Consider the following 17,110-nt stretch of genomic DNA (forward strand, 5'->3'; position numbering starts at 1 on the left):
AAAGGATTTGAAAAAGTGCATTTCCGGAATTGTAGCGCATAATTAAGCAGCCGCGGGATGCCATAAATAATGAAACGGGTAAATTCGAAAATCCATTGGCAGCATCAATTAAAGGCTTTGTTGATGGGCTCAAGCAAAGAGAGCGTGCGGTTGTTGGCCAATTAGCCAGCCAGCTATATAAGCATATACACAGATACACACACACTTATGCAATATAATATATGCCTATGTTAGGTTATTTGAATAGAACGCATACCGATTGACCGCGCTAAGGTCAACGCAAATGCTTATCAGAGTGCCCCGTGGAGTCTCATAAATCAAACGGGAAATTGTGGCACGTGATCGCCGCTGAAATGCGACCGTCTCTGTTTGCTGGGGGAATGGGAGCGGGAGGCGACTTAGGTTCAGGAGCTGCACTTGCCTGGTCATAAATTATTTATTTAGAACTTGGCTGAGTTTAACGGCATGCAATAAAATTAATATATATTTTTGCCCTGCGCTGCTTTGTCAACAACTAATTGAAACATTATTTGTCTATCTCTTTCCAGCTAATTGCCGGCCAGACCATTAGGAAACTTTGTACATGTGTGAGTATGTGTAAGTGTGGGCAAGTGTGTCTGCCACATGAAGCAATTAGACGCAGCACTAAAATCGCCTATAAACGTCAAGCAACAAAAATTTTCGCGGAAAAGCAGCCGAAACAGCGGAAAATCTAACGAACAGCAACGACACTTTCCCGGCAACATAAGACTTGGGCACTTGGCAACATACTTACATACAGAAAACGTAAGCAGCATGTTGCCAAGCAGCTGCAGCAGCAGCGGCAACATTTCAAATTTATTGCTAAGCGGCGATGGCAACAACAACATACCCGCAAAACACTTCGTGCGTGTTTAGTCGCATTCGTATCTCTGTCGGCTGCGTATCTGTATCTGTCGGTTGTGTGACGCGCTCGTTGTGACTCTCTGCGGCAGCGGTATTGCAGAATGACGTATTAAAAGCAGATAAACAAAGCGAAGAGCGGAGGATCTGTTTGTGGTACGGATTGTAGGCGGTGTGTTCAAAAGTGGAGGCAGCCGTGCGTAAGCCTGAAATCAAAATTGAAAATACGAAAACAATAAATCAAAATAAAAACGTGCTGAAAAATCTACAAACGAATATCAAATAAAAATACATATGCATAAATTCATCAAGTGAAAAAAAAGTCAAAGTAAAAACATTTCTAATTTTTTAGCGAGCAGAGAGTCAAAATAAAAAATCAAATACAAATACTCTTATTATATTAGATACAAACAACAAACTAAAGTCGAGGAATGAAAAGTAAACTTCTCAAAAGGACATTAATAAATAAACCAAACTAAATTCGAGACTTAATAAATGAACTAATCCAAAAACTACAAGTGCGGCTAATGATTTATAAAAATGCTCCCCAATGCATGCTAGACTAGACCCCAGCCCCAGCTCCAGCAACGCGCCAAATTAAGCCTAATCTGGCAAACAGCGTGCCAAATTAATTAACTCGCTCGTCAGCTACCCGCTGCACATCTCTGCCGGTCCATTAATTTCACACTTAATTAATGTCAGGCGGCAAGTCCGGAGCAGGGCCGGTGACAAACGCTCGCAAAGTGTCCAAAAAGCGCGACTCGCTGGCAATGTGGCAGACGCTATCAACGCTATCCACATCACTCACAGTGCTCCCCACGGTACTCACACACGCGTCGGACTGTAAGTGCCAGCTCATCAGGTCAAAACAACGCACCAACATTAGTGGCACCAACACGGAAATGCAAAGTCATAGCTCGAGTAGCGGCAGCAATTCGGTCAACATGTTGCCATCAACATCAGCAGACACCGCGACGACAACAACAACGGCGACGGCTACGGCTATGACTATGACAATGACAACAACAGCGACAGGAGTGGTAAAAACCGCGCGTAGGTGTCACTGCCAGCCCAGCAACAACATTGCAACCAGCATCCTGCAGTGGCTGCTGCTACTGTGCATCTTATGTGGTAAGTACGAGTTGCAGCAACGACCAGCCAACAATCAACAAATGAGCTATGGCTAAAGGCCGTAAGTGACTTTTAGCAAAATGCGCTTAAATGTCTCTGATTTAGTGGACCACACAAAAACCCAGGCATTTCCACAGCCACACAGTCAAGTGATATAGAAATGGGCTAAAAAAAACAAGCTAAAAAACTGCTGCAGCATTAGTCCCGCAACAGCTAGAAAAAAAAAAGAACCTCGCAGCACAAATCAAGATGAATTTCCGTGCATTTTTGTGCAGATTTTTGTGTGGCTTTAGCCAAAAAAGAAAGATATATATACGCAGACAGGACGAGACATGAGAGTCCGCTTCTAAGTAAATGCAACGAACGCGCTCACAACTGACGGCCCCGAACGCTTGTGTCTGTCTGTGGTTTTTGGGCCAAATCTTAAACGCTACAACAAATAAATAACTAACAAAAGCGCATGTCGATAATGCTCGACAATGTAATACTCTATACTGACAAAAAAAATAGTGGGAGCTTGTCATGTAAATAGTAAAGGCATTTGAAAACAAATTTTTTATTTTTAATACCATTGTTGTATTTTCATAAGCACATATATATTAAAGAGAATATCTTAATTTCGACAAAGAATCAAAATGAATTCTTGAATGTTCATATTTTTATAACACAATCCCCAATAGTGATAAACAACTAACTGATATTATAAAAATTACCTAAGGCGTTTGCCCATTTGATGGGTATACAAGCACTCGCTGCCAATATATACACTTGTTACACCTCATGCTGCTCGTAAGAACAGGGTATGAGTAAATGGAAAAACATGTGAAAGGAAAAACATTTGAAAATAGTGCCAAGAAAAAGAAGAAACTAAAACGAGCAGTAAAAGGACTCGAATCGTAAGAGAGAGAGAGAGAGAGAGTGAGGGGAAGAGAGATAGACACACAGCTGAGACAGCAAGTAATACAAATTGACTCGTGTTTTTCATTTTTCCGTGTGTGTTTTTCACCGTTTGCTTTGCTGCTTTCAATAATTTTGCTTGATTTTGCAGCTGCAGTAGGTGGCTTTTTTGCTGCTGTTGAAGCAGACGCAGTTGCTGCCACTTAAAACTGAAATTAACTCCAGCACACGAAAGTGTGCAACGAAAAACGAACATGCCAAATCAGGGAACATGTGGGTTATTGGTGTGTGTATGTGTGTGTGTGTGTGAGTGTGCACGAATTGCTTGATTATTTCGTTTTGAAATTGATGCTGCAATCAATTATAGAACAACACAAAGAAGAGAAGCAAAACGAATCGAATTCGGTTAGCGAACAGCAACCACAGCAGCCAAGAATAATGGCCAAGCCAGCAATTGAGGTTCCGTTGCCACTGGCAGCGCAGCCACGTTTAAAGCCAAGTCTTTGTTATTGATTTGCCAAGCGAACCCAAGGCGAATACGCTGCGCTATGCTAAAATAAACTGAAATCAATTTAGTTAAGCTCAACCAACCACTCAAGAGCCAGCCGACGCTGCCACCAGCCACCCAACTAATCAAGATAAATAAATATTTATAATTAATTTAAAATATAAACACGAAACAGCGCGGCCCGCAATTAATTTCCGCAACCGGCAGCAAAAGGAAATTCAACTAGAGCCAAAATATTGCGTATACGCAATGTAGACTTAATCGACAAAGCTGACGACGGCCGCCTTCCTCTTGATAAGGTTCTCATCAGAAACTTGCAGGCATATGAATAAATGAATGAATGCATGAATAAGTAATCAACTGAAATGACCAGCACCACAACGAGTGGCTAACGAATCAGAGGCTGGTGGCGGGGGCGGAGCCAGAGCCAGAGCAAGTGGCACATTGCGAAATTAAGAAAATGTGTAAGCAACGAAAAAGGTTAAAGCGCAGCAGCCCTTAAAGCAGCCCAAAAGGGTCAAGCAGCACGTTAAGCGACTGTCAGCTATGGGCCAGCCAATACGTAGCTAATGAGTCCCAGCCCCAGCATCAGGTGTAGGTATCCTCAGCAGCAGAAGCATATCACGGGGCAGGAATGTGCGTGAGCCTGGCTGCCTGCGCGTGCTTAATGAACTGCAATCAATGGCGCCAGTCGATAAGCAACGAAAGGCGACTGATTGTGCGTGCAACATGAGGCTGACCGCAAATGCGCACAGATACGCACATTCATATGGTACACACACACACACACACGTACGGGCGGGCGCACCACAAATGATTTATACAGCGCGCTTTTTGTTCGGTTTGGCGCATTAATTACGCACATTTTGTTGAAATTTATTTAAGCGCACAGCACGATACATTAAACGATTTCCCACACACACACACGCACACACACACTCTCTCTTGGAAAAATAATTAAATACAACACACGCGAATTGGGCTAGGCATGAAAATGCTTTCCAAATTTATTTACTAATAGTATTCGTTGTTAGATTTTGCTTTTAAGAGTCAATTCAAATTCTTCTAAATATATGCAAAAATGTAACAAAGTTAAATGCAAACGTGTGAAAATAAACAAGATACAATGCTTTAGTAAGAAATATGCAACCATTATTATTTTAAATTTTATTTTCTAAATGATTACTAGTTCAAAATACATCAATTATCAATAGGAAAAAATTAGCTTCTGTTCATTAATAAAATGCAATATATATAGCTCAATTGACAGGAACTTATCAAGCGGACACCTTTATGCTACACCGATACCAATCAAAGGTACAGCCCACAGACATTCACTTTTATGTTTTTGGCACAGCACCCACGCACATACACACTCACACAGCTATAGAGCCACACATACACAGATGTCAGTTGGTGATGCAGCTGTTACTACGGTTCACGGCCTTTGACAAGCTTTTTGATGACTGTTTGACAAATGTAAAAGTTGCAGCATTTCACTTGACTTCAATAAAAACCCATATTAAATGTTCAAACATGGACATTTCTATCTGAAAACCAATTTTTTCTGAATTCGCCATTGGCGAATGTGTAAATAAAAGTCTATATTCATTCAAGTCACACAAATATTGAAAATATATGTCAAATGTGTATTTCGTTAAATAACTTTTAGAGCTGCATTCAACAATCTCTGAAATGATAAACTGAATTGATATTTTAATACTTTTTAAGAGAGGGTTTTATGAAGAGATTATTTGCTTAAGCAATTGATGATTATAGCTGACACTATCAAACACGCGCATGCACAGACATATCTAAGCCATTCAGAAGCCATAAACTGTGCAAATGGAACCCAACCATGGAGAACAAATTTAAGTACATTATAACAACGTCAAAACCGTTCAGCCCATCAACGCAACCACACTCTCTCACAAACACACAGGGGCATTCAACCAGTTGGTATTAGCAATAAATGTTGACCAAAAATGTTAGTTGAATGGCCAAGTTCTCAAAACGCATAAAAACTATAAAAACTTTTCAACATTTCAATTCATAATTCAACACATAATTATATCTGGCTAGCTCTGTCTAGCTCTTATTCCATCCCTCTCTCTCTCTCTCTCTCTCTCTCTCTCTCTATCTCACTCTAACTCTTTTTCGCTCTCGCTCTATGTGCGCACTGGTCAGTCGAAATGTGTCAGCAACTTTTCAAAACTGTAACAGTGCCAATTTGTCCACAAGTACCATGACCAGCCCTTGGTCCTTTTCGTCCTGCGTTGCACATTGCAATTTGTAATGAGAATTCAACTCAAATTTCGCTGTTCACAAATTTTGAAAACATTTTGCTGGCATTGCTCATTCACAGTTGATATGCAAATACATATATTGCTTGCCTCGCTTATGCATTATGCTAAATAATTGTTCACGTTCTTTGCCAGGAAGCGAAGGGCAGGGCAAGTGGCAGAGTTGTTCGCCATTTTTGCAATTTGTTTTAGACAACAATATTGCGTTAATTATCACAGAGTGCCGTCAAAATTAATTACAGCCGCCGGGCAAACTGAGTTTGCGAGTGTGTGTGCGTGTGTGTGAGAACCATCAGTTTAATTTTGCGCAGCTTGTTATTGTTAAGCACGCGTAATTACATGAAGAATTCATGTGTAAAAATTTGTTTTTGTTAACCCAAAATTGTTGAACTTTAAAGCTAACGTTTTATTGGATTTTATGCACAGCCCACAGAGAGAAAGAGAAAGAGAGAGTAATTGACAGCCCTACAAAAAATACGCAAGGAGAAAATTGAAAAACTTGCCAGCGCTTCGCTTAACTTGCAGTTGAAATATGAAAAATAAACTTGGCGTTCAGCTTCCTCAGCCCAATGCAAAATGTGCAAGCAAATTTTTAAAAATTATTGCACATCATGCCCCAGAAAGCCGCAACGGGATAAGCAGCTGCCGGGCGCGCCGCTGGGATGAGCGCAAGCAGCAAATGTTGGCGGCGGGTGCGCAAACAGGCTTTGGGGCAGACAATAAGTTAAATTAGTTTGCTAGCAGCACGGCATTTACGCCTCCAAGCCCTTGGCGCTTTCTCTCTCTCTCTCTCTCTCTTTATCTGTGTCTCTATGGGTCTTTCGCTCTGTCCACATGACAACAAAAATATGACTCATAAATTATCACAAGTGAGTTCATCACACGGCTTGCACTTGCCACATTGAGTGGCCGCGTGTATGTCTGCAAAAGTTCGTCTGGCTGTAACCGGCTCGGCAGCTGCTCCAGCATGCCCAGCATGCCGAGCACTCCCCGCAACCTTCCACCTTTCACCTTCTGCGCCCCGCGCATATTTGTAACTAAATCTGTGAGCTCAGCTCAGCAAAAGTTTATGTGGTCTGCATATGCGTTTGTGTGTGCGCATGTGTATGTGGATGGCCTGTTGAGTGGTGTGTGGGTAGTGCATATTGTCATAATGTTGAATGCATGATATATTGAATTGTGCAGTCAATAAACGTTTTATGATCACAGCTGCACATATTTCAGTTTCTCTCTGGCAAACTTGCTGCGTAAATCGAAAGCTATTACAATGACTAAATCAAGCCAAATAGGTATTTACCACATGACGTACATGCACATGAATCCATACACACACACACACACATGTGTGTATACCACAAGCTGCCATGAAAACCCATCATGGGCTCTTAAATAGGCAGCAACTATATGCTGTAACATTAACGAGGTTGAAAGAGGAAGAGAGAGAGAGAGAGAGAGAGAGAGTTAGATAGAGAGAGAGAGGTAAAGCGATTTACTGTGCTGAAAAAAACTGAAACAAATTCATCATCACGTTGTCTATCCTTGGCTTGCCATCTGCTCCATTGGCATCTGCTAAAGCTACTCGATGCGCAGTTACAAAACTGCATGGCCATAAAGCTAAGCCCGAACTAATTTCGAAAGCCGACTAGGCCTAAGGAGCAGAAAGAATGGCGAAACGACGACAGCCAAGCGTTACAAAAAGCAAAACACTGTCAGCCATGAGAATATTGTCCACGAGGATGACGCAGGATGCGGCACAACAAGCAGCAGCAGCAGCAGCAATAGACGCAACCGAACGGATATTGCGCACAGCCTAGCTCCACTCCCAATGAGATGTGAATGGGCGCTTGGGCGGAGGTGGGTGCCAAGGCTGTGACAAAATTGAAGCAGTCACTGGGGCCGGGCAACACTCGGATGATATTGCGTTGCTATCAAGATTTGAGTTGGAAACAAAAGTGAAGCCGCAAAAAAAATAAAACATGGACACTGTCAGAAGTCGAAGCTCAAATGCCCTTATTACGCATAATGGACAAAGTACACAACATATTTCGAAAATGGAATTTGATAACACATGATTTCATCAGATTATCGATAAGCATTGTCTAAAATTCACATTTGAAGAAATACACTGTAGCATACTTTCTGGTGTCATTCTTCCTTGCATACAAAAAAGATTGAGTATTTTGTATAAAGCTTGCATTAGCAAATAAGTCGAGGCGAGCTTGCAAATTCAGTTCGCACTTAGAACTCAATTTTTAGATAACCTTTCTATCCCATCGGCATAGAAGAATATAATTTTCAGAAGTCTTTAATGTGGATTTATGCCTGTGTATCAACAGCATACAAGAATACATATGTAAATATTTTTTTCTTATGCTACCACTTATCTAAAAAGCATATAATACCCTCAATAAGAGTAGATGTCGGAAAAAATGCATAGTCAAAATGCTTGGTGATAACAGGCAAAGGGTGAAACAATGACAAGAGAAATGGAGATAGAAAGCGCAGCAGGAAAAAATAAAAGAAAATGATAAAAAAAAAAGGCAAAGAGGTTTACAGCTTCTCGTAAGGCGGCTTAAACGATTTGCGAGTTTATGAAAAGCCAAACACACTTTACACACAATCTGATCTTATGTGCTCGCGCGTGTGTTGGGGTGTGTAAAAAAATTGTAAAACAAATGGAAAATTGCTTTTTGATGTAGTCAGTCAAGCTGGCCATGCATGCAAGTCGACGTCATCATCAGAATGTAGCACTTTAAGTCGCTTGCTTGGCTTTAAGTGTAGGGCCCAAATGCTTGCCGCAAGCCAGCTGCATGTTGCAGTTGCAGTCACGTCGCACCGCCTGCATTGGTGAATCGCAGCATATTTTAATCCCTGCATTTTATGCGGCCCAATGCCCATGAAACGCAGAAGGATGACGATGTTGTGGTTGATATGGATGATGCCGCTGGTCCGCGTACGGACATATATCGTATCAATATTGTTTTACGGTCCCTGCCGTGTATGCAAATGTGACCACGTAGTGCTGCCAGCCACTTCTGCTCACACCACAGGACGTTGAAAGGCCGGAGAGTTGGCAAGGAGAGTATACAACGCGTACCTGGCAACTGCTGGCAATTTGTGGGCTTTACCTTTGATAGGATGACTGCAGGCTAACGTGGGCGTTGGCTACCTATCCCCTGCCATTTATGGCATACTCATGCACGCTGCATCAATTTGAATAAATCTCATATAGCTTTTTCTCTCCTTCATTTCCAGATGCCGCCCAGGCGACGCTGCGTAATGTCAACCTGCTCGTGGAGCCACCGGCTGTGCGACGTGGCCAGTCCGTGGTGCTGCGCTGCGAATATCAGCTGGACGGAGCTCCGCTCTATTCGATTAAATTCTATCGCGGGCAGTTGGAGTTTTATCGCTTCACGCCTGGCGAGTATCCACACACGAAGGTCTTTCAATATCCCGGCATCAAAGTGGACGTAAGTCCCTACCTCCTTTCCTTTATACAAACGATGTCCCGTCCTCGCTTCCTTTAAACAACACAATAAAGCACTGATGTTCTTACAGGAAAGCAACTCGAATGCAACCCTGGTGCTCATACGAAATGTCAGCTTTGGGCTCTCCGGCAATTTCAGCTGCGAGGTGACTGCCGACGCACCGCTCTATTCGACGGCCACCGCCTACGCGCAAATGCAAGTTGTGGGTGAGTATCGCATTAAAAGAATTGGGCCAAAAGTCAACCCACCCGCCTATCTGACACGCCCTTCTCATTTGTGCGCCTGGCCACAAGGAGCCCACAACAATGGCAGCCTCATCAAGATCAAGCGGCTGACCGTTGATGGTACTTCACACGCAGGCTCGCCACGGCCCCTTGCCTTCCGTTACCATCCTCTCTGCCCAGTTCCTTTACACAAGCAGCTGCAATTAAAAAGACCTAGGCAAATGCTTTAACCAGAGCATATAACCAGAGAATATTACCACCACACCAAGTACTCATTCTCCGAATATCTTTTGATGCACGCCTTATAGTATATAAAAGTTCACTGCATTGAGGATATCTCTATAATATTTCAAATACCCTTTTATTATTTAGTTATAAAATGATTTTAAATTTATAAATTTGAGAATTGCCAAAGCGACTGCTTTAAAGATTTTGCGCAGTTGAAAAACCTTTTTTTTTATTTTTTGTTTATTTTTTCCCTTTTTTTTTTGAACAACAGACAGAAGCAAACATTTGTTTGTTTATTTTTAGTACATCAAAGAGTAGTAAAGGGTTGCCTAATAAACAATTATGTTCTCTAAATATGTTACAGAATTCCCAGAGAAACGACCACAGCTCTTCACAGAGCAGAAGCGCTATGAGCCCGGCGATGTGTTGAGGGCCAATTGCAGCACGCTGCCGTCAAGACCACGCGCCGAGCTGCGCTTCACCATTAACCAAATGCCGGTAAGTGTAACTGTATGATACTTGCGGCTCCTTGCTGCTCCCTGCTGCTCCTTGGCCCCATTTGCCACAACTCAGCCGCGCAACTTACTGTCCAATCTCGGTGCTAGGCAAGGTTGCGGCAGTGGGGCAATGAATTATTTGCATTATAAAGCAGAACTTGTGGCATAGCCTAATTAAACAACGCTGGCTTGGTAAATGGGAACGTAAATTCTGTATAATTACGAAAGCCACTTGCTGAGCCTTAAACTCATTTGGAGCACATGTGTTAGGCTGTGGCGGGGCTTCGTTTAATCTCGTGCGATGTGCGCCATGTAATTTGTCGTTTATTTATGAATATGATGTAACAGGAATGGAACCCGAACCTAATTAAAATTTTTGGCTCAAAGCGAAATGTGAAACCTGCACACACACAGAATTAAGTCAATAGACGGAGAAAAGGGTTGCGCGCTTTGATTTGATTGTGCGATTTGCCCCTGTCATTTATCATTACACAAGAAGGCAAATGAAAATGGAAAATGCCAAATGCTGAATGGCAAATGCCAAATGGAAAATAGAAAAGGAAGCAAACAAGTCACTTGGGTCACACAGTCGAAGTCATATGCATACGCACTGCCTGGAGAGTACATCATTAGTCATTTGGCGGCATTTTCATGTTTGCATCCATTTTGCGACTGGGCGCTAATCAGTTGCATAAATCACGAATGAAATCCGAGCATGGCCCAGCCAAGACTCTGACTCAAACTCAGGCCCGGGCCTCAGACCCAGGGCGGGGTTATCGTTTTTAAAAAGCAAATGCTTTCCATTTTTGTATCCCATTTTGACCGCAGGCTGGCCAACCTTTTTCTTTGTCGCATTGCTGTTATTAATCATAGCCACGACATAAAATAAATTACGTTAAACTTGTGCACAGAAATTGCCCGGTCAGAGCCGGACAAATCGGACGAGTCGCCAGAGCCGGACGCTGCCTTCAAATGAATTTACGAGACAACACTTTTCAGCTGACACGCCCACACGAAGAGCGCAGAGCGCATTCGATTGTCGACTGCCGACTGTCGACTGTTGTCTGTCTGTTCATTGTCCTGACGGCTGCCAGGCAAAAGAAAACTTATTAAACGCTTCATAAATTTTTATATTATGTCTACCCACATCATCAGACATAACGTGCACTGGCACTGGCATCCTTCCCGATCTGTTGTCTCTCTTTCCATTTGTGCGTCTTATCCTGCCGTTTTGTATCTGTCGCTAGCTGTTGTCTACTTTTCGGGGCGCACACACACACACACCCGCACACACACCCACACGAATACGCTCACATGCAGGCCGTTGAACAGTTTATCTAGATGCCGCTTGCTTCCTTCCACTTTCAGTCAACCAACTAATGACAAAAAGCAAGACAAAAGTGCGCTGGGTATATGTAAGTGTGTGTGTGTGTGTGTGTGTGTTAGTGGCTTAGAGGGTTAGGCGAAGGGGAGTTAACCCCGTCCGTCTGTCTGCCACGGCGTGCCATATAAAATTTTATGTCTGTGGTGTTTATGGTGGCGTAGACAGTCAGCAACAACACGAGCTACACGAAATTCCATCCATTCTGCTGGCATTGGCCATGCAATTTAGTTTCATATGCCTGTAGAGCGGAGATGCTCTTCTGATATTGAATTATGATCTGGCTGCTGGCACTTTAAATGGCATCGAACGGCAACACATAGCCGCCTGTTATTGCAGTCCATTCATACATAACTAAGTAATGGCAGCTTAAAGCTAGCTATGAACAGCACATGTTCAGTTCTAAGTAAATATTGAGTCACAACAATAATACTGGCCTTAAAGCAAAACAACACATCATGCCACAAACACGCTTGATTGATATGTTTTCAAAATGAATTATCTCTCTATGGCCTTATCTCTCATCATAAATTTGATATATACCAAAAAAAAAAGTAATTAGGACAATCATAAAACAATATATAAGTTTTCAATTCCCTTAAAACATTTATTTTATTCTATAAAGTAGCACACTTCTCTGATCATGATGCCACAAGCTTTATTTATAATTTACATATTATCTGTTTCAATTTATACATTACAAAAAAAAATGTACAAAAACAAGCAGTCACATGTTGGCCCATCCGATAGGAAGGGAGGCAGCTGGCGTAACGACTAACATAATTTGTTAAAAAGTTTTTGTCATATTAATGGAAAAGTAGCTGAAAATGAATTTTTTTTTCTGGTGAATCATGGGAATTAGTTGGGATTAGAGCTGTCGAGACTTTCAGAGAGTTGGCGGCCAGACAAGTGGCCATTCGACAGTGGGATTTGTGCGCCAATCGATTTTTTGATAAATTATTTATTACAGATTATTTTTGGGTAGGGCCGCAACTGGAACTACTGTAAATGCTATAAGCGCATAATTAAAGCTGAGCAACAGCTTTAAGTGGCTGTGATTAATGAATCGCCAACAGATGGTGGGCAAATTGAGAAATTTCAGCTCAAATCGATAACAAACTCGATTAAAGGCCCATGTGATGTGCATGATGTTTTCTGGAAGCAAAACAACATTTGTAACTTGTGCATAATCCCAGAATAAATAGCTTCACATAGTTTCCCATATTTTATACAAACACAATTGGCATAGCCTAGCAAATACCTTTTCTGGAAACGCTGCCACGTAGTTTGTTTAGTTTTGCCCTTTGTGCACAATTAGCATAATCCTCTCTGCCACAAATTAACGTGTTTTGTGGACAAGCCCAAATTATTAGACGGCCATCAAAATGAATTTAGCCCCTCAAACTCAAACCAAATACAGAGTCAACACACAAACTTTGTTGCCCATTAGAGCAAGATTTGGATTTTGCTTAAAAACAATTCGCCAGCAAAGTGTTTACGCAAGCAAATGCCAAACATTCATTTAATTGCCCCAGCGATTGTATTTGGGTCTGGGTCGGTAGGTGTCTCTTGGGCCCTCGGCTGGGGGTTCCGATGCCATAAAGGTAAATCACAAGAAATATGAGGGTATTTACACTTTTGGGTCGCTGCCTCAGCCACATGCTTAATTAAAGCGCTTGGCGTCTTAAGAGTTTCTCGTAAATTACGCGGCATTAAATTCCCAAGGGAGTGCGAGTGAGACAGTAGCCAAAAGAGAGCGAAAGCGAGTTAACTAAAAATGGCTTTTTATGTCGCTGTGCCTTTGCCAGCATGAAAATAAAAATAAAATTCAAATATAAAGTTAAGCCAAAAAACGTACAAGCAGAAAAATAAAATGTTCTGTGCGGGCGTGTGGGTGTGTGTGCGTGTGTATGTGTGTGTGTGTATAGGAGATTGTTGTAAAAAGGGTTAAGCAACAAAAACAACGACACGCACAACAATAAAGCGATTTTGCTTTTTAATGTTGTGGGTGTGCGAGTTGCTTGTGAATTGGCTACGCCCAAAGGAACTATGCTATTCAGATATCCTTTAAAAAAAGGTACTAGATATTTGGCTGGGTATTTCAAGTGGGCATTGACTCCGTGTGGCTGTTTGCATTTTACCATAAGATGCTTAAAGTTTTGGCCTTAGTTTGCTGCATGCGTGGTATTGCTTAGTCGACTACTCTCCATTGCTTCTGCCGCTGACCCAAATTCAAAGAAGGCACGTTGCCTTCAACCTCCAATTTCTTACACCTTTTAAGGCACTAAACAGCGCAGAATACATGCATAAGTAAATGGTGCTCAAATGAGTTTGTAAGTGGAAATGAAATGCGTATTTATTGTATTTAAATTGCCAGCGGTTCGCAGAGGGCGCGCGGCTGTCATTTCAAGCAGCGTTAACGGCAGGGCATGCAGCAAACGGAAATGACAACACAACCATTTGCAAAATGGCGCCTGCACTTCCTGCGTCAACAACAATGGACATTTGCGACTAAAAGCCTGGCACGATGCAGTTAACGGGTTTTCTTTCGCACCCTGCGCAAAGATGCGCCAAACGGAAATGATGTGCCCAAGTCGAACAGTGAAAATCTCTGGTAAATGAAACGGAAAGCCGAGTGAAAGGCTGAAATGAATATGCACATCCACATGCCTGAGCAGGAGCTTGAGTTTCAGCTAAAGCAGTGAGCCTAGCATGAGATTTAGGCATATTTTTGTTAGGACTTGCAGCTGCTGTTGTTGCTGTTTCTGTCATGACGGAAATGAAATTTTTAAATGCAAACAATGCAAACGGTATGACGGAGTGGCAGCAAGACACATGGGGAGAAAAACGGAAAGCCAGATGGAAAATGTTGCTTCTGTTGCTGTTGCTGTTGCAGTAGCTCAGCAACTCAAAGGCAAAGTGTAAACAGTTTGCATTTCAGTAGCTTTAACAACCAACGAGCAGCAACAACAAGAAGCAAACAAACAACCTTGAACAGCAGACACTCAAACAAACTGTCGGACATTTGCACAGGCGAAAAAAAAGCCAACAGGGCGTATGAGTACTGTCCTTGCTGTTGCTTGTGTTGATTCTGATGCTGCTCTGTTTCTGTTGCTGCTGTTGCTGCTGTTGCTGCTACTGTTGCTATAACATTGAAAACTGTTTTTTAAAAGCCAACAAGCGAGGCAAAAATAACAACAAAAACAAAAATATGACACGCCATGTCCGTTCATTCTCAGTATCCGCTTCCTAGCATCGCAAGTTGTCCCGTTGCCTTTGCCCACTGCTGTTGCCCGTTGCCAGCAGCTTTTGTTGCCACTGATGTTGCACATACCTCCCCTCCCCCATCCCATGCAAAAGTCGGCACATAGCTTGCCAGTGGTCGCCGTTGCCGCTGCCGCTGCTGCTGCCGCAAGTGCAACATGCTTATAATAACCCCCGCAAACGACAAATTGCCATTCATATTCGTGCGATATGCTCGCATGGGGTTTTCCACATATCGGACAGTAACTTTTTTGCGGCACTTTCCCGCACTCGGCAAATATATTTTTAGTTTGCTAAGCGGAAGCGGAAAGCAAAATCAGTTTCAGCTGCATACACCCACCCACACCCACACTCACTCACACACACACAGCTAGCTCGAGGGGTATGAATAATTTAAAGCATACTTTCTGACATACGTATTTTATGTGCATATGGTAGTTAGTTATTAGGTTAGTTCTGCACGAGACTGAAAAAGGAGTTAAGTGCTGTTGAAGGGATCGCAATTAGCTAATCGTGCACAATTCTCTCCGCCAGGTGACCCAAGAGGAAACACAATACATTCGCACGGTTGATAACTTAATAGCATCCAGGCTGAGCCTCAAACTGCAATTGCAAGCGGTGCACTTTGTGACCGCCGGCAATACCAATGGAAATGTCAACGGCAACGCCCATGGCCGATCTACCAATGTGTACATGACAAATGCTGTGGGCCACGGCGGTGGCATAGGCGCTGTTGGAGGACTCATGTTGCGCTGCACGGCTCAAATTGGTGATTTATATCAGGAGTACAAGGAAATTGAATTGGGCTCACCGCAAAAGGATCCGGTGCCAGCCAGAGGTAAGCCACAACCACAACAAACACTATCCGAAACACCTTCCAAATTTGTTTTGTAAACGCATTAAATTGCCCATTGCAGTTACACTCTCATCCGGCTCGGGTCTGCGGAATTTCTTGGAAACCTATTTCTACACATCGGCATCTGGCAAGGGGCAGAGCGTGGGCAGCTTTTTCATTTGCAGCCTAATCTCCATGTTCGGGATGATAACAAGCGGCAGCTAAATGCAAAATTGATTACATTTTAGCTACAATTACATAGAGTACAGCTTGAACATGAAATGTGTATAGCATAGATAATGGCCTCGATGTGTAGCCAATCGTATTAAGCTTAGCATCGCCCCCGACACCTACTCACTGTCGCACAACTGCAAAAATATCCCATTTCAAAATACTATATAAATTACACATTACTACGTATATGTTGTACACACTCAAATTAAATATTACAATTTTGTATATATTTGTTTTATGATGTAAGCCATTGCACGAACATTAGATGGAATGCACCGCCGCATACACCCACGCAGACAGACGGTCGGACTGAGAGGCATATATTCAAGCAAACATGGCTAATTGTTAATTAATGGATTATTTAATGATGCATTAAATATTGCATAAATTATTATTTCAGTTGCATTTAACTCCATTACAAACAGCTGCAATAGCACTCCGAATATCAACTTTAAATATAAGTGAGCAAAAAAAAAACTATAAAAACAAAAACAGGCAATTTAAAAATTGTAAAAATAAGAAAATGCATTTAAAATAAAACAGCATAGATATTCCAATACGCATACTACTCAGTTAATTAATTGAATTTATGGGTATTGCAGATTCAGGTAAGTATATGTGATTGCATTTAGCGAACTTTGCCATTATATTGTAGCCAAACATTTATTAATAATTGTTTGCTAATAAGCGTACGATGTCATTCCCTAAAAACAGTAGAATTTAAATACTTTTGCTTTTTTTTATTGAAAACTTAAAATATACATATCTATATTATGGTTAAAATAGTTCTAAAAAGTCTACAGTTATTGTTTGGCTCTTGCTTTTAATCTATATTTCTTCTCAACTTACTGAATTCTTTTTAATAAAAGCTGTGTTTTATTTTTTACTTACCGGTTGACCTATTTAATTCTTGCTTGCCCCTCGTGAGCTCTTACTCTTGTGCAAACTATAACAAACAAGGGTTAAAGGTTATAATAATCGGCTTACTTTGTTTATTATGTGAACTATACAGTCTTAAGAATATGTCGGAGTTTAACTGCAGATGAAATTGTGTTAAGTATTTCAAGGAAGTCACATTTCTTAATAATTTTCAACTCAATCTGTCAATTTTACTTTGTTCATGAATATTGTGTAATTATAATGAGGACATTTATTTCTTTGCAATTATTCTTGGCAATAGACTCATCATTTTGCGGTATATCAGCCACAGTTGCTTTTTGAGTGTACAGATATTCGAT

General features: G+C 41.7%; 1 protein-coding gene across 2 annotated transcripts in view; it reads left to right on the plus strand.

The window, feature by feature from the left end:
- The window catches only part of beat-IIb (beaten path IIb), a 32,248-nt gene extending 16,151 nt beyond the window's left edge, over nt 1–16,097 (plus strand). For both annotated transcript variants that reach the window (XM_064694366.1, XM_064694364.1), the window contains exons 2-7: nt 549–2,013; nt 8,977–9,191; nt 9,280–9,415; nt 10,026–10,159; nt 15,338–15,641; nt 15,721–16,097. In XM_064694366.1, coding sequence (XP_064550436.1) covers nt 1,578–2,013; nt 8,977–9,191; nt 9,280–9,415; nt 10,026–10,159; nt 15,338–15,641; nt 15,721–15,863 — 1,368 coding nt within the window. In that variant the 5' untranslated portion in view covers nt 549–1,577 and the 3' untranslated portion in view covers nt 15,864–16,097. The remainder of the gene's footprint in view (nt 1–548; nt 2,014–8,976; nt 9,192–9,279; nt 9,416–10,025; nt 10,160–15,337; nt 15,642–15,720) is intronic.
- Nucleotides 16,098–17,110: the final 1,013 nt, after the last annotated feature.

Source organism: Drosophila montana, unplaced genomic scaffold (genome assembly GCF_035044405.1).
Source record: "Drosophila montana isolate Dmon_TW-CO22-7 unplaced genomic scaffold, ASM3504440v1 contig_3733_1, whole genome shotgun sequence".
NCBI classification, from domain to species: domain Eukaryota; kingdom Metazoa; phylum Arthropoda; class Insecta; order Diptera; family Drosophilidae; genus Drosophila; species Drosophila montana.